This window comes from Lathyrus oleraceus, chromosome 5 (assembly GCF_024323335.1).
Source record: "Lathyrus oleraceus cultivar Zhongwan6 chromosome 5, CAAS_Psat_ZW6_1.0, whole genome shotgun sequence".
Lineage (NCBI taxonomy): Eukaryota > Viridiplantae > Streptophyta > Magnoliopsida > Fabales > Fabaceae > Lathyrus > Lathyrus oleraceus.
Genome location: NC_066583.1, coordinates 317540142 through 317553392, shown reverse-complemented (window position 1 = coordinate 317553392; position 13251 = coordinate 317540142). Strand labels below are relative to the sequence as shown.

The 13251-nt window shown below is 36.5% G+C and overlaps 1 protein-coding gene across 1 annotated transcript; it reads left to right on the top strand.

Annotated features, from left to right (window-relative positions):
* Positions 1 to 1975: 1975 nt before the first annotated feature.
* LOC127084287 (protein REVEILLE 2) lies at positions 1976 to 4142 on the top strand. Its single transcript, XM_051024707.1, has 6 exons — positions 1976 to 2335; positions 2425 to 2529; positions 2623 to 2734; positions 2867 to 2928; positions 3052 to 3450; positions 3555 to 4142. Exons 1-6 carry the CDS (start codon positions 2078 to 2080, stop codon positions 3906 to 3908), a joined length of 1290 nt encoding a protein of 429 aa, XP_050880664.1. The 5' UTR covers positions 1976 to 2077; the 3' UTR covers positions 3909 to 4142.
* Positions 4143 to 13251: the final 9109 nt, after the last annotated feature.

Sequence of the window (13251 nt, the reverse complement as noted above, 5' to 3'; positions counted from 1 at the left end):
GCCTTTCTTAGTCAGACTCTGAACTCAGTGTTCAAAATCTGTTTGAAAGCCATCAAAAGCTTAAGTTAAAAGGCCTAAAAAAGAGAAAAAGGAAATACAATTCAAACCTCTTTATTATGTTTTTCTCACCTTCAGATGTAACTTCAAATGACTCTTGGTAATCTCATTATTATTGTCTTGTTTGTTCAATTTCATGATCATATGCTCAAAATAAAAGACTCTCAACTTCCTCAACATATTATTATTGAACTCAACAACAAAATTCTAAGCTTCAAGGCCAACACTAAGCATGTCATCCTTTGGTATGATCACATCAAAGAAACCTAGACAACCAAGAATGGTTACATATGGCTCCTTCAATGTAAAAAATGCTCGCCTAACTACATCTCTTAATCGTAGTTATGTATTTGGAAGTTTCATCTCCAAGAAAAGTTAAGTTTATATTTTAGCTTGTTTGATAGAATACAGTACCTACCCATTCTCTACTATATCAATGTAACATGATAATCTCCTTATGGTTTAAAAGATGAATAATTTCTAAATTGTGTTTGTGACTTCACTCATTCTAGAAATCTTTGGATGAATCTTGAGGTTTTTACTACTTATTTTTTCAATCATCAAGAAAGCAACGTTTGGCTAAAAAAAAGAAGCCCTGGAACTCAAAATAACCATTTCTTCATAGGGATTTGGTGGGTACAGAGAAACAAAAACTCAACCAGCATCTCACATGAACGAATTCTCATATATCGCCTATTCCCGATTGCTCGTTCCATGACTGAATCTTTCTTCACTTGCTTTGGTAACACTTACTCTAGACTCCTAGAAGCTTGTTTCATTAAATGAAACCCCTTTCATTTTTTTCTACATTATTAACAATGTTGATAGCAATTATATTAATATACTTCCCCGTGCATGTTTTGGTGAACATGTTCACAACTTTTCTGAAGCATGACAACGTGGCTTCTACGATTAGATTCCCGACTCTACAAATATTTTTCAAGTGGATTTTCATGTCATCCATCACAGCCCCTCGGTAGTCGTAGCCAGAGACATAGATCTTAGTGATTCAATTCATTATACATGTTCATCACACAATATTAATCTCACGGAGTCCCTACTAGTAAGTATCAATTATATGTCGTATTGATTTAGGACAATCATTATATGTTACATAAAAAATATCTTTTCAAAATCATCCACACTATGAGAAAACAATAAAAAAGATGACTCAGTGACTACTAAACCAGATGCATCTATCAACATTGACATATTTTTTCAAGTTCCCCTCATCCGACACTAATAGCAATTTGACTTTTGACTTTGACATAGTCAAAAGTAATTTTAGAGGTATAAAATTGATTCAGAAGTATTTTTGAGATGTTTGATTCTTCTCAAGTATAATTAATTCTATTTTCAGAACTGATTCTACTTGAAGCTAAAATTTATATTTTCTGAATTTAAATATGAATTTTACACTTAAATTTATTATTCAACTCACTATTGCATAAATGTATCAAAACATAGATAAATTCTATTAAACTCAATTATGTTAAAATCAATTCAATCAAAATTCAATTTTATCAAAATCAATTTTATGAACTACTCCCTCCGTTTTTTACTATAAGTCGTTTTTTACTTTTCAGACGTATTAAGAAATGTAATAATTGTGGTATAAAAAATAGAAATTACGAAAGATTTTACAAAATTATTTTTTATTAATGATATTGGAAAAACAAATTAACATAATTGAAAGGAGAGAGAATAATAAATATATAAGGGTATAATAGAAAAAATAACATTAATAATTCATTGAGATTATAAAACAAATATTACATACACTAAATGATATATTTGTTTGTTGATGTCATTAACCTTTTCTTTTAAATTATAATATATTTCCTCTTTTAACCTTTTAATTAAATAAGTGACGTCTTGGCACTTCCCAACTTGCTCGTACTAAATTGCTTTCAATTCAAGAATCGCACCACGAGTGTGACACTGTTTAAAATTATCCACAAAATGATTCTGTTGGATGCGTTTTTGTTCATCCACCGATTAAAAAAATAAAATAAAACTCATGTTCAACAAAATCACGACACGACTTCACCACAACATCCTACGTGAGCCACAAGATTCATTCAACTTCTCCACTTTTCCATGTCGGACTCCGACGATTTCATTTCTTCTTTCTCACTTTTCAATCTACATCTCACGTGTCTTTCTTTCACTCTCACACTCACACATTTCACTTACAACTCTTCAATCTACACTTCTTCTCATCAATTCTGTCCAGGAACAACCTAAGTTGAAAACAGTTCTAACAAAGATGAAAAAGGTACAACCTTAATTGTGTGTTTTTGTACTATTTAATCATTATAATTGATTTTTGATACATGATACATGTTTCTCTTTTGAGAAGTGTAGGATCAAGATGGATTAACTAGAGTTTCTTTGAATTCTGGATCACATTCTGTTACACATATTCAACTCAGCAATCAGTTATCTTGGGCGAATGACTATGCTCTTAAGGTTCTTTCTATGGATTTTTGTCTATTCATGCCATTGACTTAATGAAAACAAAAATTAAATTCTGGTCTAACATGTCTTCTTTCTACTTTATAGATAAGGAAACCATATACTATAACAAAACAAAGAGAAAAATGGACAGATGAAGAACATAAGAAGTTCCTTGAAGCGTTAAAGCTGTATGGCCGCGCCTGGCGACGCATTGAAGGTATCATTGGTTATAAATTTTGATATGTAGGAAAAGTATGATGTTAGGATTTATAGGTAAAAAGGAAATTTAGTAATGAAGAAACATGATTGTGTTTGGTTTAAGTTTTGAGATTATTGAATTTCACTACAGAACATGTTGGTACAAAGACTGCGATCCAGATTCGAAGTCATGCTCAGAAGTTTTTCTCTAAGGTCTATTCTTTCAGGCGCATTTTTTGTACCATTAACCATAAACAAACCTATGTTAAGATTTGTAACTTTGTTTGTGGTTCAATTTTCGTCTTGATTAACTCATTTGTCTTGATTCCGTGTTAGGTTCTTCGCGACAAAAGTGAGAGCATTACAAACACTAAGGAGTCTATCAAAATTCCTCCTCCAAGACCGAAACGTAAGCCTATGCATCCTTACCCTCGCAAGCGGGCTGAGACGGCCGGTAGTAAAGAAATTTCTGTCGCGAAAAAGGAAGTGAATTGTAATTCTCTAAGGACATCAGATTTTGATCAAGAAAATCAATCTCCAAAATCAGTATTACCTACACCCGGTTGCGAAAGCCTTGGTTCGTCGGATTCAGATACACCAAATGGAAGTTTGTCTCCAAGATCTTCGATTAGCTGCGTCTGCGCAAGTGTTTCCACGCCTGCTGAATTCAAAACACAATCAGAGGAAGAAGCTGGACTAGATGCTGATTCACCTCCTGATGAGAAACCTCTTATGGTAACTAACTTCCTAATCCATTTCATGATTTCATCTAATTGAGAACATTATCATGAGAAAATTGTGCGTGATTTATATACTCGTATGTTTGATCTTATCGCTAGAAACCTGAGATTCTCCCCGACGAAAGTGTTTCTGCAAAAGAAAGCATAGCAGAAGAATCGTCTCTTCGAAGTCTTAAACTTTTTGGGACGACTCTATTTGTAAAAGATACTCGCAGACCATCTTCTCCAACAATCGAGGCATGCGAACCAATAATACCGCTTGACAAACACGTAAGCAAGGGTGAACAAGAATCGGATTGTCTTGGCAATAGTTCACTATGTGAAACTTCAGCCATATCTCAGTTAAGAGTGAGAGTGAGACGCGAAACATGCGGAAAAGGGTTTGTGCCTTATAAAAGGTGCATGTCAAAGAAGGAAAACCAGTCTTCATCTGCAACAGCTGATGAAAGATAACAGAAAAACATTCACCTTTTGTCTGTTTGGTAACTCTATATCACGGTGATACCGCGCGTTAGGGGCGAATGGTGAAGACGCGATAAATAGATATCCTGCTACCATTCTAACATAAGCTACAAAATTTGACATTTCTGTTCAAATTTCCAAAGCTTCCTTTTGTAATTTTTCACACTTTAAACTGTGAATTGTCTTACAATTCTAAATGCTCAGTAAAAGTAATTGTTGAAGTTACTCTGAGTGTGAGAGTACTTGTTCATATGTTCTCATATTTACCATGCTGGAATTACTACTAAAAAGGCCTCTTTAATGGATCTACTAATAATGTTGTGATACTTGCATCAAAATATCCAACAATCTAACGATAAAAGTGTATTACACTCTGAAGCATGGGTACTTCTAAAATGGTGAAGTACCGGCACCGGGTGCACACTCGTACCGGGTATACGTACCGTATTTGTGGTACTTCATCTTTTCTGATTATTCGATTTCGAGTGAAATTTGTGATTTTTGATTTTTTCAAATATCAATGTAATATATTTATGTATTTTAATTTCTTATGTATTATTGTGAACGTAACAATTTAGTTTTCTACTCATATTTTATAGAAAACTTTTACTTTTTTATTAAAGGACCCGTACCTTTTTTTTTTTTAAATGGCATATCCCATATCAATACCGGAAGCCGTATCGGGTGCCGTACCCGTAACTATGCATCATAGGTATTACATGAATACATTAGGAGTAAGTTGGTAGAAAAACTCACAAGATGGTTCATGTTAGAATTTTTCAGCAACCGAGAATAAGAGTTCAGTTGTATTAAAGACCCAAAACTCAATTTTTCTTGAAACCGTTGTAAAGTACCATGGTGTTACTTATTACACCCTATCTCTGCACGCACTTTGGAGAAATTAAAAATACTCAATTTTAAATTTTAAAATTTAAACGCTCTTAAAATACGAATCATCTCTAGTGATTGGAAATAATTATCAAAATTATATATTAAAAACTTCGGAGATTGAAATTCTAATGCGCCTAATATATCACATTTGTAGTGTTATATTTGTGAAAGTTCAAAATAGAGGCGATGCCAGTTATGGGTGTTCAAAACCGAACCAACTTGTCATACCTTAAAATTTGTCATCCTTTTTCAATTTTGTCTGGCTTATTGCTCATTGCATCTGCATATCCACATGCTCTAATCATTGATATCATAAGACATTCATTTTACCATTGCATTTTTGAAGTAAACATCATTGATTCAAAGGTCTTTTGATGTTCATGATAACATAAAGCTAGGGTTTCCCTGAGGATCAAATCTGGGGCATCCTATGATACATGGACTAACAATTATCTTGAACCCAAAACCATGAAACTCTAATTCTTGATTCCTGACACTTACGGATTTTAGGGTTTGCATCTTGACATTGCATTTGATTATGGATTGCTGGTTTACTTGGTCAACCATGAAAGATTGACCATGACTGGTTAAATCTCTTTATGGGGTTATTCATTACTCTATCCATTGTCTGTTTGGTTTGAACTCAAGGGCAGACATTAAGGTCAATTCAAGATATATTCATGATTCATGTTCAAATTGAAGGTCAAGTTTTATTCATAGCATTCAAGTGCAAGATTCAATATTTCAAAATTGGAATTTAAAGGGAAAGATGTTAGCTTGGAAATCAAGTCACATTGCATTACAAAAGAATCTATTTTCATTACCAAAACATTCAAACATTACATTACAAAAGAATCCAAAATAAATTACACAAAAATTGCATTTTTGACCTACAATTGACCTATGGTCAACTGTTGACTTTTTTGGTCAAGCAGTTGACCAAAGTCAACTTTCTAATCCTAATCCCAAGACCTATTTCCAAGCATTTCCAAATATCTTCAAGCCTTGTGTCATGGTTGGTTCTTCATGTTCTTCAAGTATGCCAAGTTTCTTAAAGTCCACGCCATTACCAAGTTTCCCCCATCAAGTTTTCATTTTGCCATGCCTTGACTTAGATCCTCCAAGCACCCAAATTCCATACACCAAGCCATATCTTATCAAGCAAACAACAAACCTGCAGCAAGAGATAAAAAAAACAGTGCATAACAAAATTGAACTAGTAGCAAGCATCTAACACTTAGACAACATTCAAAGGCCAATCATGCTTTACAATTTAAAGTTTCATAAAAACTAAAAGTATCATTCAATCCACTTTCAAGTTTTAACAATTAATCATATTTATACTTCATGTTCCTGTATCATGATTCAACCACACTGACAGTCACAACAAATAAAGCTAAACACTTCAATTCAGTCCATTTCAGTAGTTCATTAACTTCTAATAATTAACCCTTTTTTCCAACAGCTCATTTTAACTAACTTCACCTCATCATAATATTTTTAATCCAATTAGTATAATAACAAGCTTATTAACTTCAATCCAATTTCAGCTAACAGCCAAGCAATCCAAAATTGCTTACTAATTGCATCTAACTACCAGCCTCTCATTCACCACATAATTAGCTACCATGCAAACTTCATTAGCTTCTCAACAATTAACTAACTCAAGTTGATCCAACATTTTTCCTAACTAATTCAAGCTAACTCATTAATAAAACTACAACTAACAACTAACCATATGATAACTGCAATTTAACATAACATCTATAACAATAATTAACGTCTAATTTAACAATGACAACAAACTGAAGTTAAAGCCAATTCTCCATCAAACTAACTTCTTTCCACTTAACTGTTAAACTCGAACATCTGACTTGTTCACAATTAAACTAATATTCACATAATAGAATTTCTAACACTCGATAATTCTCAACTAACTAACCTAACAGAACTAACCTGAACTCACCTTCGAAATCAACTCGATTTAACAGACTTCCTGATTCTGTTAACCTTCAACTAACTTGCACATAGAGAAATTAACAGGTTAATCTTACCCTAACCTGTAACTAATCTTGACTGAGCTACCCAAATCTATTACCACTCTCACTCTATAAATCTGAAGGAATATAGAGATCCAAAACACAGTGGAAATTAAAATTTTCTCCTTTAGTGATCCTTACGAATGGGCATGATCAGTGATAAAATTGTTACCTCTTGTGGTGATTGAAACCTTTGATGCAGATCTAAGGAGTGATAATGAACGTTGAATGGTGACAACGTCTCTACTCAGTCCACACGAACGGATTCCTTCAATCTCAGTGCTAGCTGCTACGAATGAAGGCTTTGAGTGTATGTGTGTGTGTGTGTGTGTGTGTGAGAGAGAGAGAGAGAGAAACGAAATTTCAATGGCACAAATGCTTCTGCGCAAGGGTTCTATTTATAGAACCACTTGGGTGGGCTGTAAGCTAAAAGCCCACGTAAGTGCATGTGGCTCATATCTTATGATATACCAAAACCACTTAAGCGCGTGGTACCTTACCATATTTCGTATTCTACTTAAGTGCACCGTACCTTACGATGTCCTACAATTCACTTAAGTGCACCATACCTTACGGTGTTCCTTATTTACTTTATCTCTCATCAATTCGTCCTTTTGTGTGTGACCCTATAGGTTTTCGCGGCATTGGAAATTATATTAAATCACGTATTTAACATAATAAACAGTGAGCGGTATCTAGCAACACATCACTGCTACCCAAGACACGAAAATGTCATGTGATCTGACAAATCCTTTTGTGATAATACTTATGTATACAATTACCCTTTTGCCCTTATGTCTATATTGAACACAAGGCATAGACCGTGTCATCCTTGTCCAGTTCAATATTGGGCCCGTAGACATTTATCTTGTTATGCAGGATGAGCAAATTCCATCTAGGTCACTCATGTCCCTCAGCATGCTTCGTGAAGTACCTGTCAACTGTCTTTATGGTCATCTAGTTATGGACAATGTTTGATCATCAATAAGGCACTCGACTCTACATCTAGGGTCCATAGTGGTTTCAGGTCGAAGGGTGGTATACACCATTATCACCATGAGAATAACTTATGACACTTTGCATAACATTCTATATAGTATTCTCATAGCGGGTCAATCCAATATAAATATTACTCCTAATATTCATACCTATGTTTAAGACTTGATAACTGTTAGGGACCAATTAGTACTACTTTTTATACCATTTTATTGGTCCCTTTTGCCAAGTTTTGATGTATTTACACACTTTTATTCTCACTATTTTGTACAAATGCAATTAGGTTTAATTTATTTTGTTTTGAATAGTTATTTCACAATTTTTGTTAGTTTTGTAGAATTGTTGGATAAGCAAGACCTTGGGTTCAACATTACAATTTGGAGGAAGCTTGCCAAACAAGGAAGCTGGGGAAGCAACAGTTCGCGCCGCGAACCTCCTTCGCGCCGCGAAGGCTGCGAATCCAGCAAGCTGACCAAGGGTCAAAAGTGCTGCTGTGCAGAAAAAGTAATTGCCATTTTGATGTCTGCCTGAGAAGTGCTTTTCTGCTGCTGATGACAATGTCCAATTAGGGAAATGTCAACCTTTTTGGTAGAGACAAAATAGTTTAACCTAGGGTATTGAGACATTATTCCATTCATTCACACATTGTGCTGTAGAACTTTTGTAAGGGAGAAAACAGAGTTTTTCTTCTAAAAACCTTCTGCTTTGTAACAATGGTGATGAGGAGCTAAACTCCCTTTTGTCAAGATTGGAGGTAGTAGCTATTCTCATCTATTTATGTATTCACTTTGATATATATATGAGATAGAGATTGTTGATGTATTGATAACTGTTTTTGCTTTAAGTTGAAAACCAGATTTGAGTAGTTGTCGAGAGAGATTACTTGAGTTTATACATAAAACAGATTTTCAAGTAGTGAATAAGTTGTAGAGATAGATTTATTCATTACTATTCTTTGATATTGAACATTCAAGGTTACTATATTGATAGTTAGGTGGAGAGATCGTCTAAGGATCAATATAGTAACTATCACGATATCATTTAGACATAAATGACTTTGAGAGGATATTTGAACATCATCAATAATCTTGAATCCAATTATTTATCATAGGGAATCATAGATATTTGAAATAGTGAACTCCAATCTTGCCAAGCTTTTATATTTGTCTAAAACCACTTAATAGTTTATGTTAACATTTATTAACAAGATATTTCTCCAAACAAAACAACCCTGTTACTTTCTAAACTTATAACATTTGAATTATCGAACGGCGGTAATATTACCCAATCTCTGTGGATACGATACAAAAATATTTGCCAAAGATATACTCTTTCAACAAATTGGCGTCGTTGCCGGGGATTGGTGTCGATATTACAAGCATTGCAATAATTCTTTGTTTTAAGTTTTGTTACTTTTATTGTTATCCCTCTTTTGTTTCACTTGGCTTGTTAGTTTTGTAGATTCTAGTGCATGCGAGGAAAAGTGACCGAGGAGCAACTTCAATTCGATCCTGAAATTGAAAGAACACTTCGGAAGCTCAATAGCAAAACACGAAGAAGAAGGAAACTAGCCGAAGAGAGGAATCGGAGAGAAGAAGCATCTACTTCCGCACTTGTTCCAATCGAAGAAGTGGTTGTAGAAGCTTGTGAAGGAAACATGGCGGAGGATAATCGTACTGAAATGTCCGCTAATAGTCCAAGAAGGAATGCTCAATTTGCCCGTGGAGGAAGAAATACGGAGATGAAGACCGGAATCCTCCAACTTCTCTATGCAACTCCATTCACCGGAATGGATCACGAAGATCCGTATACCCATCTCATCAAATTCTATGAGATTGCGGGTTCTACGGGAATAGACGAGGCGGGTGAAGAGACGTTATTCAAGAGGATGTTCCCACACTCATTAGTGGGAAAAGCAAAGGAGTGGTACCTTGATCAAGAATCAAGAGTGATGACGGATTGGAATCTATTAGAAGAAAAGTTCTTAGAAAGATACTTCCCTCAATCCCGATTCATGGAAGCTAAGACGGCTATAGCTGTATTTACACAAGGAGGAAACGAATCTCTAAATGAAGCTTGGGAGAGATTCAAATCAATGTTGAAGAAGTGTAAGGGACATGGTTTTGATGAGCTTACTCAAATCCATATCTTTTTGAATGGTCTCCAATCAACCCATAAGACACTTCTGGATGCCACCGCGGGTGGTTCGCTTATATCAAAAACTGCGGAAGAAGCTAAAGTCATTATTGAACGGATGGCCCGTAATGATCATCAAGGTCAACATGATCGTAGCCCTTCGCAACGTAAGCCCGGAGTGTTAGAGTTGAATACCAATGATGCCATCCTTGCACAGAATAAGCTACTCTCACAGCAAGTGGAGCTTCTTACTCAACAAATGGCCAAGCTTCCACAGCAAATAAAAGAGATTCAAGGGTTTCAAGTTCAGCATCAAGTAGCATGTTGTGAGTTGTGTCAAGGGGATCATCCTACTGGTTTTTGTCCTCCACCCCAAGAAGAAGTCAGTTATGTGAACAACCAAAACCAGGGATATCAAAGACAACAGCCTAACAATCAAGGCTATCAACCAAGAAACAATCAAGGGTACCAACCGTCAAGGTTCAACAATCAGAATTATCAACAGCAAAGCCCTTACCAACAACCAAACTCTCAAGGTCAGCAGTCGCAAGGAGGAAATTCCAAGCTAGAAGACACTCTTCAACAATTCATGCAAGCTTCTATGGCAAATCAGAAAAGTAACGAGGCGGCAATTAAAAATCTGGAAAATCAAGTAGGCCAACTCGCGAAGCAGCTGTCGGAACAAAATGCAGGGCCTTCTTTCTCTGCTAACACTCAACCAAATCCAAAGGAGCATTGCAAAGCAGTAGTCACACGGAGCGGTAAAGCGTTGGTAAGTGAAAAAGGTGAAGAAATTGTAGAAGAGAACACCACTGATGGGATGCTGGAAGAAACAGACATAGTTGGTGCAAAGGAAACTGCTTCTGGAAATGCTCAGTTCGCGCCGCGAACCACCTTCGCGCCGCGAAAAGAGCAGGTTTTGCCCACTGCTGTGCAGACTGATATTGAAGGGAAAAAAGATGCTGAATTAAAGAAAAAGAAGAAATCTGAGAAGGGAGTGAATGTCATTCCAACTCAACATCTACCCTATCCACATGCTCCATCAAGGAAAGACAATGCTAGGCACTATGCACGGTTCATGGACATCTTCAAGCAACTCCAAATCAACATTCCATTTGCTGATGCATTAGAACAAATGCCACGGTATGCTAAATTTATGAAAGACATTCTTACCAAGAAAAGGCGACATGTGGAAGATGAGACCATCATTCTTGATGCACGGTGTAGCGCAATCATCCAGAAGACTTTACCTAGGAAGGAGTCCGACCCGGGCCGGGTTGTTCTACCGGTAACCATTGGAAGCACATACGTTGGGAATGGTTTGATAGATTTGGGCTCTAGTATAAATTTAATTCCCCTTTCCATTGTCAAACGATTGGGAAATGTGGAGATTAAATCAACAAGAATGACCCTACAACTAGCAGACAAGTCTACAACCTCACCATACGGAATTGCCCAAGACATGCTCGTAAAAGTGGACAAATTTTTGTTTCCTGTGGATTTTGTAATAGTAGAGATGGATGAGGACCGCGATGTACCCCTAATCCTTGGAAGACCTTTTATGAAGACCGCTCGGATGATGATCGACATAGATGATGGGTTAATGAAGGTTAGAGTTCAAGACGAAGAGGTGACCTTTAACCTTTTCGAAGCAATGAAACATCCAACTGACAAGCATGATTCTTTTCGAATTGATGCAAGTGAAGAGGAAGTAGTGGAGGTCGTGAATCAAATCCATATTTCTAATCCTTTGGAAAGATCCCTAATCGGAGCATACAATGTGTTAACCGACAATGAGGAACGAGAGATTGAAGCGATGTTGCACGAGTTAGAATCTTGTGGTGAGCTGGCCTATCAAGAAGAATTAGTGGAAGATTTGGATGCAAAGAAGGAAACTGAAGAGCAAAAGTTAGAATTGAAGATGCTTCCGTCACATTTGAAGTATGTGTTTCTTGGAGAGGAGTGTACCAAGCCGGTGATTATAAGCAACACATTGTCCACGCAAGAGGAAGATAAGTTGATTCAAGTATTGAAAAAGAACCAAGGTGCGATAGGATGGGTTTTATCCGATTTGAAGGGTATTAGTCCAGCATATTGCATGCACAAGATAATGATGGAGGAAAACTTCAAACCGGTTGCGCAACCTCAGAGGCGTTTGAATCCATCAATGAAAGAGGTGGTTCGTAAAGAAGTTGTCAAACTTTTAGAAGCCGGAATGATTTATCCCATATCTGATAGTGCATGGGTGAGTCCGGTACAGGTGGTACCCAAGAAAGGCGGAATGACGGTGATTAAAAACGATAAAAACGAGTTGATTCCGACGAGAACAGTGACAGGGTGGAGGATGTGCATCGACTATAGAAGGTTGAACCAAGCCACAAGGAAAGATCATTTCCCACTACCTTTCATGGATCAAATGTTGGAGCGGCTCGCCGGCAAAAACTTCTACTGTTTCTTGGACGGATATTCGGGGTATAATCAAATTTCAGTAAATCCGGCAGACCATGAGAAAACAGCTTTTACATGTCCCTTCGGCATCTTTGCTTACCGAAGAATGCCTTTTGGATTATGTAACGCACCGGCCACATTTCAACGGTGTATGCAAGCTATCTTTTTAGACTTGATAGAAGAATGCATCGAGGTGTTCATGGACGATTTTTCTGTTTATGGATCATCTTTTGAAATGTGCTTGAAGCACCTTGATGTAGTTCTAGAGAGATGCGTGGAGACCAACCTAGTGCTCAACTGGGAAAAATGCAATTTTATGGTCACTGAGGGTATAGTGCTTGGTCACAAGATTTCTTCTGAAGGGCTAGAGGTGGACAAGGCCAAGGTGGAAATTATTGAAAAGCTGCCACCTCCAACCAACATTAAAGGAATAAGAAGTTTTCTAGGACATGCCGGTTTCTACCGGAGATTCATACAAGACTTCTCAAAGATCGCAAAGCCATTGAGTAATTTACTCAACAAAGGTACGCCTTTTCTCTTTGATGAGTCATGTCTTAAAGCCTTCTTAGATTTGAAACAAAAGTTGATCACCGCACCAATAATTGTAGCACCAAACTGGAACCTTGACTTTGAACTCATGTGTGATGCTAGCGATTATGCAGTGGGTGCGGTGTTAGGACAAAGAAGTGATAAAGTTTTCCATGCCATACACTATGCTAGTAAGGTGTTGAATGACGCCCAAGTTAATTACGCAACAACTGAAAAAGAATTGCTAGCCATAGTATATGCATTGGAAAAATTTAGAGCTTATTTGATTGGTTCAA

Excerpts from the sequence above, each read along its gene's own strand:
- LOC127084287 (XM_051024707.1), top strand. The coding sequence starts at position 2,078 with ATGTTCAACAAAATCACGACACGACTTCACCACAACATCCTACGTGAG. Across the intron at positions 2,530-2,622 it reads CGAATGACTATGCTCTTAAG|ATAAGGAAACCATATACTAT; the intron begins GTTCTTTCTATG and ends TCTACTTTATAG. Across the intron at positions 2,929-3,051 it reads CTCAGAAGTTTTTCTCTAAG|GTTCTTCGCGACAAAAGTGA; the intron begins GTCTATTCTTTC and ends ATTCCGTGTTAG.